At 48.0% G+C, this 14,026-nt stretch overlaps 1 protein-coding gene across 1 annotated transcript in view; it reads right to left on the reverse strand.

Moving 5' to 3' along the window:
* The window catches only part of MED19 (mediator complex subunit 19), a 209,072-nt gene that overhangs the window by 43,623 nt on the left and 151,423 nt on the right, over positions 1-14,026 (reverse strand). The window contains exons 3-5 of the mRNA XM_069629027.1: positions 9,994-10,127; positions 5,134-5,230; positions 3,883-3,977 (exon numbers count right to left, since the gene is read on the reverse strand). Of these exons, the coding sequence (XP_069485128.1) occupies positions 3,883-3,977; positions 5,134-5,230; positions 9,994-10,127 (326 nt within the window). The remainder of the gene's footprint in view (positions 1-3,882; positions 3,978-5,133; positions 5,231-9,993; positions 10,128-14,026) is intronic.

A 14,026-nucleotide genomic window follows, 5' to 3' on the forward strand; every position in this document is an offset into this window, starting at 1 on the left:
GCTTCAGAGTGAGACGCAATGCGCCCTCCCACCAGGGTCTCGTGCGAGCGCCGAAAACCCTCATTTAGAGGGCTTCTCAGAGGCGAGACTCCCAGATCCTGAGGAGGTGGCAGAGGACCGAGAGAAAAACCGGCCTCGCTGCTGACGGCGACAGGAGTTTCCCGCTGGAGGATCGACTCTACCTGTCTGTGCGAGGGTGTTCTCCGAGCCCTAAAAGGTGGTTTTACCACAACAGACAGACTTGGCCGACTGAGTGCTGTCCTTAGTTTTAGTCAGCACTACACCCGTTGACGAATGGAACAGTTCTTTGCCATCAAAAGGCAGGTCCAAAACTTTATCCTGAACCTCCTTGGAAAACTTGGTGGCATGAAGCCAAGACTGATGATGTGCCACGCCAAGCATGAGGCCCCGAGCCGAGGTGTTAACATGATGCGCCGCAGCCTTAAACATATCCTCTGCCAGTACTCTTGCGTCCGACAAGCCTCCTTTAAAATCGTCTAGCTTGTCCACAGGAATTAACTCCTCAAACTCCGACAGACCTTTCCACATTTTCATATTCGCCCCCGCTAGAATAAGCTCTGCGTTCGCCTGGCGCAAATCTTCCTCCCCAAAGAGACAAGCAACTTGCCCTCTTTGGCCAGAACCTGAGCCGCCGCAGTGGACGACGCTGAAGCTGGCCTGGATTGAAGAGTGGCAGCCGCACCACCGTGGAGGAAGGGAGCGGGCAAGACGCTAAGGCTACCTCCTCCGAAATATGAAGCCTATAACGAGCGTCAATCTTTTTGTTAACGTGCAGTCCACAGTGTGGCTTTTCCTGGACCTTACAGACCACGGCCAAAACGTCCTTTTGGAAGAACAAGCCGGTACCCTCCTGAGGAGACAAGGTGAATTCCCCAGAAAGCACCCCTTCTTGCGGAGGGGGTGCCTCAGGTACTGGAACATCCAGGAGAACCATCATGCCCAGTGCCCGGTCATGAAACGCCCTAACAGAGCGGGGCTGGTCATCGCCATCCTGATCCCCTTGCGTGTCATCCAACGCGGCCGGATCGACCTGCGTCACAGCCGAAGACTTGTCTATTGGAGACAAGGGCGGCGGGCTGGAGGTGGGCCAAACGGTAGAGGTGGGACAGCTCCCGGAACAACCGGTGCTGCGACAGGAACTGTCGGCACAGAATTCGGCACTGGAGGGCAGATTTCCTTAAAAAGACCTCTGCAATATTCCTTCATGGGGTCGGAGTGCATGAGCTTCTGAAACTTTCCCAAGAAGGCATCCTCCGACGAAGGCTTAGGCACTGTGGCAGGCGCAGGCCTCTCATGAGAGGAGTAACTCCAGGGCTGCAAGGGAGAGGGCTGCCAAGAGGGGCCCTCACCAGCCGGGTTGACAGATCAATGGCGCAGACGCCGCAGGGAGCGTCACCGAATGCTGTAATGGCAGAGCGTTCCAGTCATAAACTGGACGTAACAGTACACAAGGAAAACTATGTTCACCCGAAGAAATGCTCCCAACGCGGATGGCGTAGGTGTAAGGGAAGAGTCAAAAATGGCCATCATAGTTCGCACGGAAATGGGCGCCATTTTGTCAACGCTTGAGGAGAACGGCGTCACATGTGTGAGTGAAGCAGGGGTCTCCACAGACGGGTCAGGGGTCTTGACTTTAGCCTTGACACAAGGAACCTCGGCAGAGCTAGTACTGTGTGGCCTAGGATGTTTCTGAGATATACTATTAGCCAAATTAGCCCCTGAAGGAGGAACCTCCGCCACGCCGGTAAGAGCGGAATTACGGTCAGCGACCTCACTCTCTGCCCCTTGACAGAACCGGTATCACTACTAGAGCAGGACCGATGAACCCACCTCACTGACAAGACCTTACCAGGCCTCTCAGTTCTGTCCGTCACCTTAGCATCTGATAGAGGAACCTCGGACCACAGTCCGGTAACAGCTCCCTCACGAGGGGCCTCGAACCTTGGTTCAGTACAGAAAGCTGAAATCGTGGCCTCAGGGCACGCCCCGGTGTCTGTATGGGAAGCTCCAGACAAGGAGACCTCGAAGCAAGCTCCGGTACCCACTGCCTCAGTAGAACTGGGCTGTTGAATAGCTCCCACAGGAGGGGCCTCGGATTGCAATCCGGTGTGAGCAGGCCCCTTACGGAGGCCCTCAGAGAAAACTCTGGTACTTTTCTTAGGCCTGGAAGGCACCTCAAGGGAAACCCCAGTAACAGAGCTTTTGAAGCCCCTCCCGGACCGGGAAGGAGTCCCCCGATTGGGGTGCCCTAAAAACGAAAGAACATACCAGGCGTCTCTTCTTCTCGTCGATAAAACTCTGAAAATAAGGAAGAGGAACGCGCTGAAACACCTCCTCCCACCGCTCCAGATGACGCTGAAGTGACCGGACCGAAAGGGATCGCAGTAGAAGCACAAGTCCCACCGGTGATCCGGACCCAAACACTCTAAACAAAGAGGATGGGGGTCTGCCCTAGCGAAGCGTCGTTTGCAGGAAGAACAAGAAGGAAAATCTAACCGAAACACCATAGACTGACTACCACGCGACCGCTAAGCCGGAGCAGGAGAGAAGGACACTGGAAGGAAAGAATCTTCCGAAGATTCAAGTGCGTCCAGTATCGAACGTGCAGAGAAAAGGACTGATGGGCTGTGCGGAGCTAAGGAGGGCGGGGTTACAGCCGCGTGCGGTACCCCACATAAAAAGAGGTAGGACACATTTTTGAAAAATGTGATGCTTTTTACAAAGCGCTCCGGTCCCGTCCCACAGGACGGAGGAATGTCCCATAAGTATGGAGGAAAGGGGACGGGACGTAGGAGTAATGGATTTATTGTCTCTTTGCAAAGGAAACTAAAAACCTTCCTTCGAGGAAAGTGAAGCAATGCAGCACAAACAGACCACAATATTTGCAATGGCAGGTAGACCAAAAGACAGTGGGGAGTAGCGAAGACATTTAGAGAAGAGAAAGGAAAGCTTAAAATGGATCTTGACCTTAATATTAAACCAGCAAATGGCTCTCTTGGAGAGAAAAAATTACTTCGAAGGGCTCCAACTTTCCATAACACTGGTTTCTTGTTCACTATGGCTGGTCAGAATATTTGGCAGCAAGACTCAATAAAGGCATTGCAACAAACATCAGCTGCACCTGTGACCATTGTCAGCTAGCCATTAGGTATTAAGAGAAACACATTCTTCAAAAGATTAAACATTTGGAAGACAGCAATAACAACTCTCATCAAAGGCATTCAGCTGTGCATGGCTGCCTAACCAGCCATCGTCTGGTTATAATTGCAAGTAAACTGCAATGAAGTGCTTGCTACTGGAAACTCCCTACTTCCTAACTGCGTTATGGTGTGCTTCCCATACTCTGGAGTGCTGCCAGATCAGCCCTGCTCGATTTCCTGGACACATGTTCTGTCCCTGCTTCCAATTCTCCCACACCTGACAATGTGTCCAGACATTCTGTGGAGCATCGCCATGGCCTTTGCCCTCACCCTCCCCTTCCCCCTGCAGACTTGCCCCTTCCATGCTAGTAACATGATGTGATTCAGCTCACATGGCATCAGGTTTAAATATAGCACTTTAATGCTGGAGTCCGCCTGCTTTTAAGCACTGTAATAATAACTTATTAGCAAATGTAATGTCATTATCTACCTCAGAAGTTTTAAGGGCTGAGTCAGCCCTGCCGGGACTTGGACCTGTGAAATGCAGGCTCAGCCTATTTCAGAGGTGAACGCTTAATCTGCAAGCTATTTACCTTTTGCTTTAGTAATGTATGTTGCATTTTGGGGGCTGTGACGTGAAACATGTTTAAATATTTAAGCATTTCCAAACAAACACTTTTTGAGCACTGCCGTTTGATGATTGCAGACCCTCTTATGTCACCTTCTTTTTCTTTTTTTCTTTCTTCTTTTTCTTTCTCTCTGGATCTTCCTCTTTCTTCTTTTTTTTCTTCTTATGGTCAGAGTCTGATGGAGTCTCTATGGAAAGTGGGTAAAAGAAATTCAAGAGGCATGATTGGATATCATGTCCATAACAGGTAGGAATTTGACTGTCTTACTCGGTTCCTTCATTTTCTTCAGTTGACGAGCGGGCAAAAACGACAGGGTGTTTATGGGTCAGGTCGGTTAAATGCCCACTCTCACTTTACAGGGAGTGCCAGAGTGGTCTGTGGACATCTACCAACCACTGCAGTGATGGCCCTGGCTTTTCTACCAAGCCTGTACATGTCTCAGAATGCCATACTTCCTCTCCCTTGAGCTCAAGATGCAGAATGCACGGCACGACCATGGTCACAGATCACCTGGTCTACAAATTGTCTTTCCTGCATAACGGCAGGACTGCTTGACAGAATCAGGAAGAATTGGATTTCGGGTGGTATGCTTTGTCTACAATGGTAAAATAATTGACAGCCTGCTACTCAGATATCTATCACACATGCTCATCCTCTCACATTTCCTACCCATCATAGTTTTGCCCCCAATCCGCTATGCCTCTTGTACCCAGACTACCCCCTTAAACCATCACATGCCCCCTTTTACCCTCAATAACACCATAGCTGCCTACCTCTCCTATCACTTTAGAGGCTATCTTCCCCCACTCCTACTCCTACTCGTCATAACTCTTGCCAACCTTTCTCTCCCCCAGCCCTAGGTTAAATCCTCACTCAACTACACCTACATCCCATCTTTCAAGCAATTAAAGTCCTCTTCATTGTTCTCTTCTCGCAGGTTTATCACAAATTCCCTGCCCGCCCATCCACCAACTGGCTCATACCACAGTCCCCTGGGCCTGGCTCAATCCACTTCTCATTGATCATTTTTGCCTCATATCGTACCCTAAACTCACCTCTTCGAACCTACATGACCTCAGCATCAGCCTGCTGCCAGTCCATCACCCATCACTCACTGTCAACCCACAAATCCCACCATCACCTCCCCACCATACACAGCAAAAAGTTTTGTATTACCTTTCCCACCTACAGGTGAGGCTGATAGACATGCAGTTAATAGTTGCCACTTGCATGGAGTGACACCATATCCACTTTACCTAGGTAAGCAGGTTCACAAGCAAGACCTCTGTGGCAATGAAGAGAGCCTATGGGAAGAGAGTCATCCAAGGGACCGCTCCAATTACCTGGTGGTACTGGATCCTGGGTCCGGCTCTGTTTGTGTTTATGTTTACTCTTTTTCTTTGGTGGCTGGATGTGCATCAGACGACACTGTTCTGGCAACTGGAAAAACAAAACCAGAACAGGTTAAAGACAAAGGGTTTAAGCACGGCTTGTTGTAATGCTGCCGAGAAATGAAGAACAAAGAGCTAGATTCATAGTGTGTCTTTATTAAGATTTACAATGCCAGGATTAGAGTTAGATAACCACCCAAAGATACTAGGGAAATGTTATGTTACATCAATAAGCGGGAAAGCCTTAAAAAACAGTGTCAAGTATGGGATAACAAATTGGAGTTCTCCATGTGCTCCCTGTACCCCAAGTTGATGCGGTCTTCAAACATAAATGACTTAAACTTAGTCTTGTAAATCTGTGTCCCTTTAAAGGAACCCCCTCGCCCTTCCAGGGACTGTCGCTGTTAACTATTTAATTGTAGAACAGGGACACCCTATTCTAAGACTAAAAGTTCAAAGATAATGTACAACGAAGTCCAAACACAATCTTTGTAATTCCTTTAGGCACCAGGCTAAGCCTGAGCGACAACAAAGAGTTACCCAAGTATGGCCAATAAAGGTTCCCATATACCGCTTCAAAATCCATCCCTATTCTAGAAATAAATATATTAAATCTTTCCAAGAATAGATGTCTCACAGGTTATTCAAAAATTGGGTCTTTTTACAATGCTCATTCACAAAGGCCTCACCTGGGCCACAGATGGATAAAATATTCTGTACCCTACTTCGTTGCGTAATTGTTTTCCTTCCCAAACTTGGAACATGCATCTCTTATGGATCGGTACAAAGTCTCCTTTCAAGGCGCCAGGCTTCACTAAGTTTCTGAATTTAGCCCAACTCTCTCTTGCCTTTATAAGGGATGTTCTTTCTCAGCATCAATCTCTTAACCCTATTCATGAACGTTGATATCTCTAGTGGTTCTTCACCACCACAGGCTTGTCTTGCAATTCTCTTGACTTCTCAAAGATGTTTCACACCAGGTTCACGTTTTCTGTGCATCCATCTCCTGGATTACTCACTGGTCTGCCTTATGCAGAATCTCTGGCTAGCACAGATTTGGCCTCTTGTTTTACAACAATCTTCTTAGGTGTCAGTGAATCAGACTCTTAGGAATTTCATGGGGCGCAACACAACCTCCGATTCGTTTGGATTTATCTTGGGCCCCTCCACAAAATTGCATTGTCCCTACTTTTCTGAGGTCACTCCACAACCTTGGATTCCCTCAGCACAACACTCCTGACAATAAGGAGTATTAATGAGTTTAGGTATCTCTCCTACACTCTTTGGGGGTTCTTTTCAAGCAGAGAGGGTGTTCTCACTCTCCTGCCACGTGTTCTTCGCAGGCTTCTTCCAAGGAAGTGCTCCGGCAAACCCTCTGGTACCAAGTCTAGTGGGTGCCTGTCCTAAGGTCTTCAAAGCATCACTCGCCTTTGTGACTAAACCCCTTAACAGAACAACTGTTACATAGCTGAGAGTAAATTACCTACCTTTTGCTAAGTAGTTGCATCCCTGTCTATCCAGGGAGTGGATGAAAGCATGCCTGCTTCCTCCCAGTCTTTGCCTTTTCAGGCTTTAACCATCTTCTTTTACAGTGCTTGGCTGGTGGCTTCTCTCCTAAGCCAGCCCAGGATTGATCCTTCCCTTGTGTGTCTTGTTTTAAGTGTCCCCACCTTTGGTTTATGCTCTCATGAAACTTTATTTGAAAGTGAAGCTTACTATCGCCTCCATGTTGCCATTGGTGGGGCCTTAACTGAGTTATAGATTATTTAACAGTCTGTTCCAAATCTTCAAACAGGGCTTGGGCCCTATGCACTATTTTGGATCTGCAATTGCAGGAAGATGGGCTTTCATGATGTTCTATGTGTTCAGCGAGATTGCAGTGATTGGGGATTGCTAGATCAGCTGACTGCAAGCACTCTGGTTCTCTCTCTGCATTTACAGTGTTCGGTGTGGTTATTCGCAGATTACTTTTTCTGTGTTTAGCGTTCCGAAAACTCTAATCTACACCTTTATTTTATATTGGCATACAAGAACTGAGCACTCCTATTATATAACAAGTATTGCCATGAAATGGCAGATACTTGATGTTAAAATGGATTTCTAGAATCTGGCCTGGTGGACAGATTTTAGGAGGCTACCCTAGTAATAGTAAACAGGGAACTCTGAGAGGTTAGCCAAAACCGTATCAATGCAGTGTTCTTCAGAAACCAACCTCCTAATGGGTGTTTGAGATACTGGGAATATCATAGGAAAGCTAAGATTAAAACATTAGACTGCAAAGAGGATCATGTAAGAAACCTCAGCCAAGAAACAAAAATAAAAAACAAACAGTATATAGGTTCAGGATACAAGGATGGTTTGTCATTGTAGATGGCGTAAAGCAACGAAGGCAAATCCTGTTAAATTGCTACGGTTCGGTTTAACTCCCATATCATAATTTAGGAAGCATTTACAATAGTCATGTTTTCTACTGTTCGACTGACACTTCTAGTGGATACTGGAACCTGTAGTCCCACACCATATAAAGATTAATCTTTCTGAACCAAGGAAACTGCTCTCCTGAATGTGCCCAACTTCATCGCCTCTGCTAAGCACTCAAACCTATCCTCTGTCCTAATTCTCCTTGACCCATCGGCTGCCTTTAACACCGACTCGTTCTTCTTGGGATTCGTGATCTAGCCCTTGCCTGGATTGAATCCTAACCTTGCACCTGGCCAATTCTCTGTCCCCTGGAGCCACAACACCTCTCAACTCACTCCTCTAACTGTTGGTGTTCCACAAGGCTTTGTCTTGAGTCCGCTCCAGTTTACACTCTACACTTCTGCTCTTGGTGCACCAATATCCTCCTTTGGGTTCTCATACCAACTTTTCGTGAACGACACCCAAATCATCTTTTTTCCTGACCTCTCCTCTGATCTCTCTGTCAAAATGTCCAACTGTCTCCTTTCCATTAAATATTGGATGGCTTCGCACTCTCGAATGTTAAACTGCCAAAACAGAGGTATTCTTAAAAGCTCTCTCTTCCTCTGCCTATCCAGTTCCCACCTGACAGACATTCTACCGTACTCTTCTTCAGCTAGAAACTTCTGCATCATCTATGACCTTTCTCACACCGTCTGTACATTCATCTCTAAAACTGGAACAGCGGCTCGCCTCAACCTCCTAAATATTAGTAAAATCACGCACTTTTTCAACACCGCCAAGCATCTCTTAACCACTCTTGCCTTCTGTAAAATGGACTACTGTGCTAGCCCCCTTCTGGTCTCCCCAACTATGCTTTCTGTCCCGTCGACAAGATCATTAAACTTTGTTACCAGGACTCTTTGAACTTCCTCACTTCACACCTACTTCCCCATACCGTCACCAGGCTGGATGGCTGATGGTGCAAAACCAGGTAGATTTAAATGTCTTCCCCTGGTTCACAAATCTATCCATGGTAAAGCACCAATGTATCTATCATTCTCTATCCAACTCTATAAACCATCTCATAATTTCTGCTATGCTTCCTCTCACTTCCGCTCTTTCTTCTTGCTCCACTTGCATGAAATTCTCTTCCCCGGACATCCGAGAAACAGTCCACACAGATTTGTTCAAAACCAAACTAAAAGCCTGCCTCCTCGTCTCAGAGTTACCCTCTTAACTTACCTCATCTGCCTGCTAACATTTTTCCCTCACCTCCAACCTGCCTCCGTCTCTCACTTCTTCTGCCTCCATTCTAGCACTTCACCCCCCCCTCCCCCCCATGGTCATGTCCCATGCACAGCTGACCGCATCGCCTACCTGCACTTAAAATGTCCAATGTTGGTTGTCCTTAATCAATGTATGTCCACTATGTATTGTCCCCGGCGACTGTTCCATTTACTCTCCTCCACAACCTGGTCAGAATGGCCCTCAAATTCACCCCATTGTAAGAAGCTCACTGCTTCCCGTCAAATCTAACTTATCTATTTTATGTTCTTTTGTGATCAGAAGAGCATTATTCCTCCTGTATATGAATAAATAAAATGAGTAAATACTGTGTTTGCCCGGGCACCCTCATAGAAAAGGATGAGGCATTTCTCCAACTCGCCACAACATTCTATGTCCTACAGCCCAAAGATGAGCACTGGGCAACATGTTCTTCACTGTTAACATATGCGGAAACCCATGTCAAGTCTTCTGTTAGAACCTCATTCTCTTGCTTGCCCCCACCCAGCATCTTCCATTCATAAGGCAACAGTCAGTACCATAATTTAAATAGTGCGAAAGCAAACTCCTTAAATGTGTGGCATCACTCGCACTGTTCCTCCAACCTGCTGATTTGATCATTTTCCATGGCAATAGCAGGGATTTAGACTGTCCCCATCCCGCTTTCAAGAGAGCCTTAAGGGTAGGCAAAAATCATGTTCCTCCATTCCACAATGGGGAATAAGAGGAAAGAGTAGAATGTCCCTCTGTACCAAGAATTTCAGGGGGAAAACTAGGAGAACAGTTGGCCCCTTGCTCCACTACATGTTATTGCAAGAAATGCAAAGACATTGCCAGTAGGTCTCATTCTTGGTACTTGTGCCAAAAGGCAAATGCAACAGGGGTCACAGCCAGGGATTTTTTTTAATGGAAAGTGTAACCCAATTTGTATGCAACTTCATCGCTGTGCTCATTACTCCACCACTTAACAAATAGTCTCAGTCTGTGCTAACCTTATTAGCAAACTTCCTACATATTTATCATTGGTAGTTTGATGACATGGAAAGAGTTTTTACAGGAGCTATAAACAAGTGAATATTTCAATCTCAATCAAGGAACCAGTGTGGACAAGAAGCCCCTCCTTACCGGGCCTGGGTGAAGCCGGAAACCAGTTAGCATAGTCCCAGTCAAAGGATTGAAGGAGTTACCACAGATGGGTGGTTTCTCAATCAAAGAACGGAGGCTGCTGTTATCATGTGATCCTGGCATGTCAATCGTTCCTATAGTGGGAAAAAGGATACAGATAATACCTTTGCAGTAATTCATTCCATATTTAAGTAATACACCTCCCCCAACAACATAATGCCACAGTCCCTCTGGTTCAAAACGGAAGTCTTGATCATATGAAGTGTACACACCCATTGCTCCAACATACCCTAACCGTGGTACTATGCATATATTTTGATACTAAGGCCTCATATCTTTTTATCAACAGAAAGGTAAAGTTTTGATATTGGTAGTTTAGCTCCCCTGGAACATGTTGCGATGACAGGAAGATGTTCCGTCTGAGTGCCCATATCCATATTTTCTGGGCAAGCTTGGACAGATTTGGCGAACGAGTCCCTCCTTGCTTGTTCAGATAGAACATGGCTGTCGTGCTGTCCGTCCTGATCTGCACCGACAAGTTCAGTAGATGGGGCTCGAACGCCTGCAGCGCACGGAATACTGCCAGAAGCTCTAGCAGATTGATCCCAGTCAGGCATGCATCTGTAGTAACCACTGCCTGTACTTCGGGATCGTAAAAGGGTTTCCCCTTTGCGATATTCTCTCTTGTCCACCAGTGTAGGCTCTGTACGAGTGTTGGCGAAACGACCACTAGATCGTCCCACTGACCACTTGCCTGAGACCACTGTTTCGCCAACCATTCCTGCATGGGACGCATGCGCAGACGCGCGTGGGGGACCAGGTAAATGCATGACGCCATCATGCCCAGTAACCGCATAGCTTTGCGTACTGTTATCTGTTGACCTGACTGATAATGCGGAATTTGCAGAAGTATATTCCGAATTCTTTCTTCCGAAGGGAAGGTCAATTCTCTCCGAGTATCTAGGATAGCTCCTAGAAACTGTTTTGGGGTGCTTGGCACCAGACTTGACTTCTTCTCATTGATAGAGAAGCCTAATTCGTGGAGGAGGTCGATAGTCCTCTGAATGTTTGATCTGCAGATTCCTGGGGTTTCCCCCGTTATGAGCCAGTCGTCTAGATAAGGGTACACTGGGATTGCCTCCCTGCGTAGGTGTGCAGCTGCCACCGCCAGTACCTTGGTGAATACCCTTGGTGCTGAAGCTATCCCGAAGGGCAGTACCTTGAATTGGTAGTGGCGACTGTCCACCTTGAAGCGCAAGTATTTTCTGTGCGCCGGGAGCATAGAAATATGAAAATAGGCATCTTTCATATCCAAGGTTGCCATGTAATCCCCCTTTTTTAGGAGTGGGATTACCTCTTGTAGCGTGGGCATACGGAATTTTTGGGGCTTGACATACTTGTTGGCAGGCCGTAAGTCCAATACTGGGCGCATTGTTAAATCTTTCTTTGGCACAAGGAAGTAAGTTGAATAGATACCCTTGTTTACCTGGTGTCCTGGGACGAGTTCTATCGCGTCCTTTAGGAGCAGATTGTAGACTTTCTCGAGGAGGATCTTTTGATGTTCTAAAGAGTGGACTTTTTGTCTTGGAGGGTGGTTTCGGGGACGTTGCAGTAGTTCTATACAGTACCCCTTGGATACTGTCGACAGCACCCATCTGTCGGATGTTATCCCTTCCCATGCCTGGGTGAAGCTGGATATTCGTCCCCCTACTGGGGTTGCATGGGAAGGGACCCTGAAATGAGCGTCACTGCTTTGGTGGAGGCGTGCCGCCTCCTTTACTGGGGCTGCCTCTGCCTCTACCACGCCCTCTTCTACTAGCCCTACCATCCCCCTGGGTAGACTGTTGTGAGTTGGTGTTCCACTGTGTACCCTGGGTGTGGGAATAGCTATTTCCTCTATTGGAATTTTGGCCGCGGGGGCGACGAAAATTGCCGTTCCCTCTTTGGTTAGGTGGTTTTGTAGTTAACTGGCCAAGGGATTTGAGGGTGTCGAATTCCTCCTTAGCGTTTTTTAGTGCGTCCTCGACTGCCTTTCCAAACAGGAGATCACTTTCCACTGGTTTGTCTAAGAGTGCAGCTTGTGTTTCTGCTCTGAATCCCGACTGCCTCAACCAAGCATGTCTTTTGATGACAGTCCCCTCTGCTATAATTCTACCCGCATTGTCTGCGGCGTCTAAAGTTGCTTTTAAAATGCAGCCTGAGACGTTTCTTCCCTCTGCACAAATGCGAGATAGCTGGCTCTTAAGGGGTTCGGGAGCGGAATCTATTAGTGCTGCCACTTCTTCCCACTGATGGCAGTTGTAGCTGGCCAACAGTGTGGTGGAATTCGCGATTCTGGTTTGGTAGGCTGCCGTGGAAGCTACTTTTCTACCAAAACCATAGAGTTTCTTACTTTCTTTGTCGGGGGGGGCCTCCGAGGAAGATAATGGGGTTCCAGCTCTCTTGCGGGTGTTAGTTACGACTAGAGAGTCTGGCTTAAGTTGGCCTCTAATATATAGAGGGTCCGACTGGGCTGCTTTAAACAGCTTCTCTACTCTCGGGTTTACAGGTCTTGTCAAGTTTGGGTTGACAAGGGATGGTGCTATTCTGCGTTGAATAGATTTCAGGATGGGAATGGTCTGGGCTACTGTCTTCCTTTCCCCAATTAGTTCCTCCGCGAAGTCCCTCTCTTCTTGGACACCTTGTGTGTCTATGTGGAAGTGGTTAGCTGCCCGAGAGAGCAGTTCATTTAGGAGGGGCTGATTATCTATTGGGGAATCAGACAATGGGGCTTCCCTTTCGACTGGTGAGTCCATTCTGAAAATATCCGGGCTATTTTCTGGCTCATCCTCGTCTTCGTCCTCCCCGTAATAATCTGACACTGCGAGATCTTCTGGTGTTTCAAAATCCTGGCCCTCTATAAGGGAAGAGTCTCCTTGGCCTGTAGGGAAAAGGCAAGAATAGGGTTGGACCTCGAAGGGTTCTGAAGCCTTTACTGGTGTCTCGACCCGGGGCCTTTTATTTGAAGGGATAGGGTCCCTTGAACCTGAGGGAGAAGATTCCTGAGGGTTTAAAGCTAGTAGTTGGTAAGGGTGTCTTTCGAAGAAATTTGCTAAGGAGGACATCCTTGACATTACTCTGTCAATGTCCTCGCATGACCAGAGTTTTGAGCTTGGGGTGACCCTGCTGGAACTCTCTATGGACTGTCCCTGAGAAGACTTGGACGGGGAAGTCAGTTCTATTGTTGTGGGGGATTGCAAGGGTTGTTTCCTTTGTTGCTTACCCCCTTCCCCGTGGGTGGAAGTGTGTTTACCCTTGCCCCTATCTTTCGACGCCTGGCGTCGAGGATCGGAGGTGGAATCCCTGTGTTTCGAACTAGGCTTCGAAACTGGGCCCTCCTCACTCCCAAGTGATGTACCCTTTCCCTGGGGTGCAGGCTGGGGATGGAAGCCGTGTTCGTCTCCGGACGAGTGATCTTCCGTGATGTTAATGGGCGAGGCACTATGTGCAAGTGTGGAGGCTTGCCTGACGTCGTGCGGCGACCTCGACCGGGACCGCCCAGAGGACGTCCTTTCGGACCGCTCCTTTTGTGCCTCTTTCCGAGGTTTCGACGACGTCGAATCTCGGGTGGGTTTTTTGTGTTTAGCGTGTGTATGTGTAACGCTCTTGTCGCCGGGGGACTTCCCCATAGTCGCCGGGACGGACGACCTTCCGAGGCCGGGGACGTGCGTTAGGCTGTCTTTCGACGCCTTGGTGCCCTCGCCGTCCGAAAGTCCGGCGTCGCTGCCGTCGCTGAAGGTACCCTCCGCCTCCATAGCTGCTAGCTTGGCGTGGTGGGCCCAACGCTTGGTGGAGCGGTCCTTAAGAGTTTTTGTCTTAAACCTGCTACAGGCCCTGCAACCCGCCTCGGGGTGGTCTCTGGGCAGGCAAAGGTTGCACGTAGCGTGCTTATCTACCCAAGGGTATTTTTTATTACACTTGGGGCAAAACTGAAAGGGCGTACCCTCCATACGTGCCTGTGGGCAGCGGGCAAGTGTGTGTAGGTAAGAAGGTG

The sequence above is a fragment of the Ambystoma mexicanum genome, chromosome 12 (genome assembly GCF_040938575.1).
Source record: "Ambystoma mexicanum isolate Mex_15411 chromosome 12, UKY_AmexF1_1, whole genome shotgun sequence".
Classification (NCBI taxonomy): Eukaryota; Metazoa; Chordata; class Amphibia; order Caudata; family Ambystomatidae; genus Ambystoma; species Ambystoma mexicanum.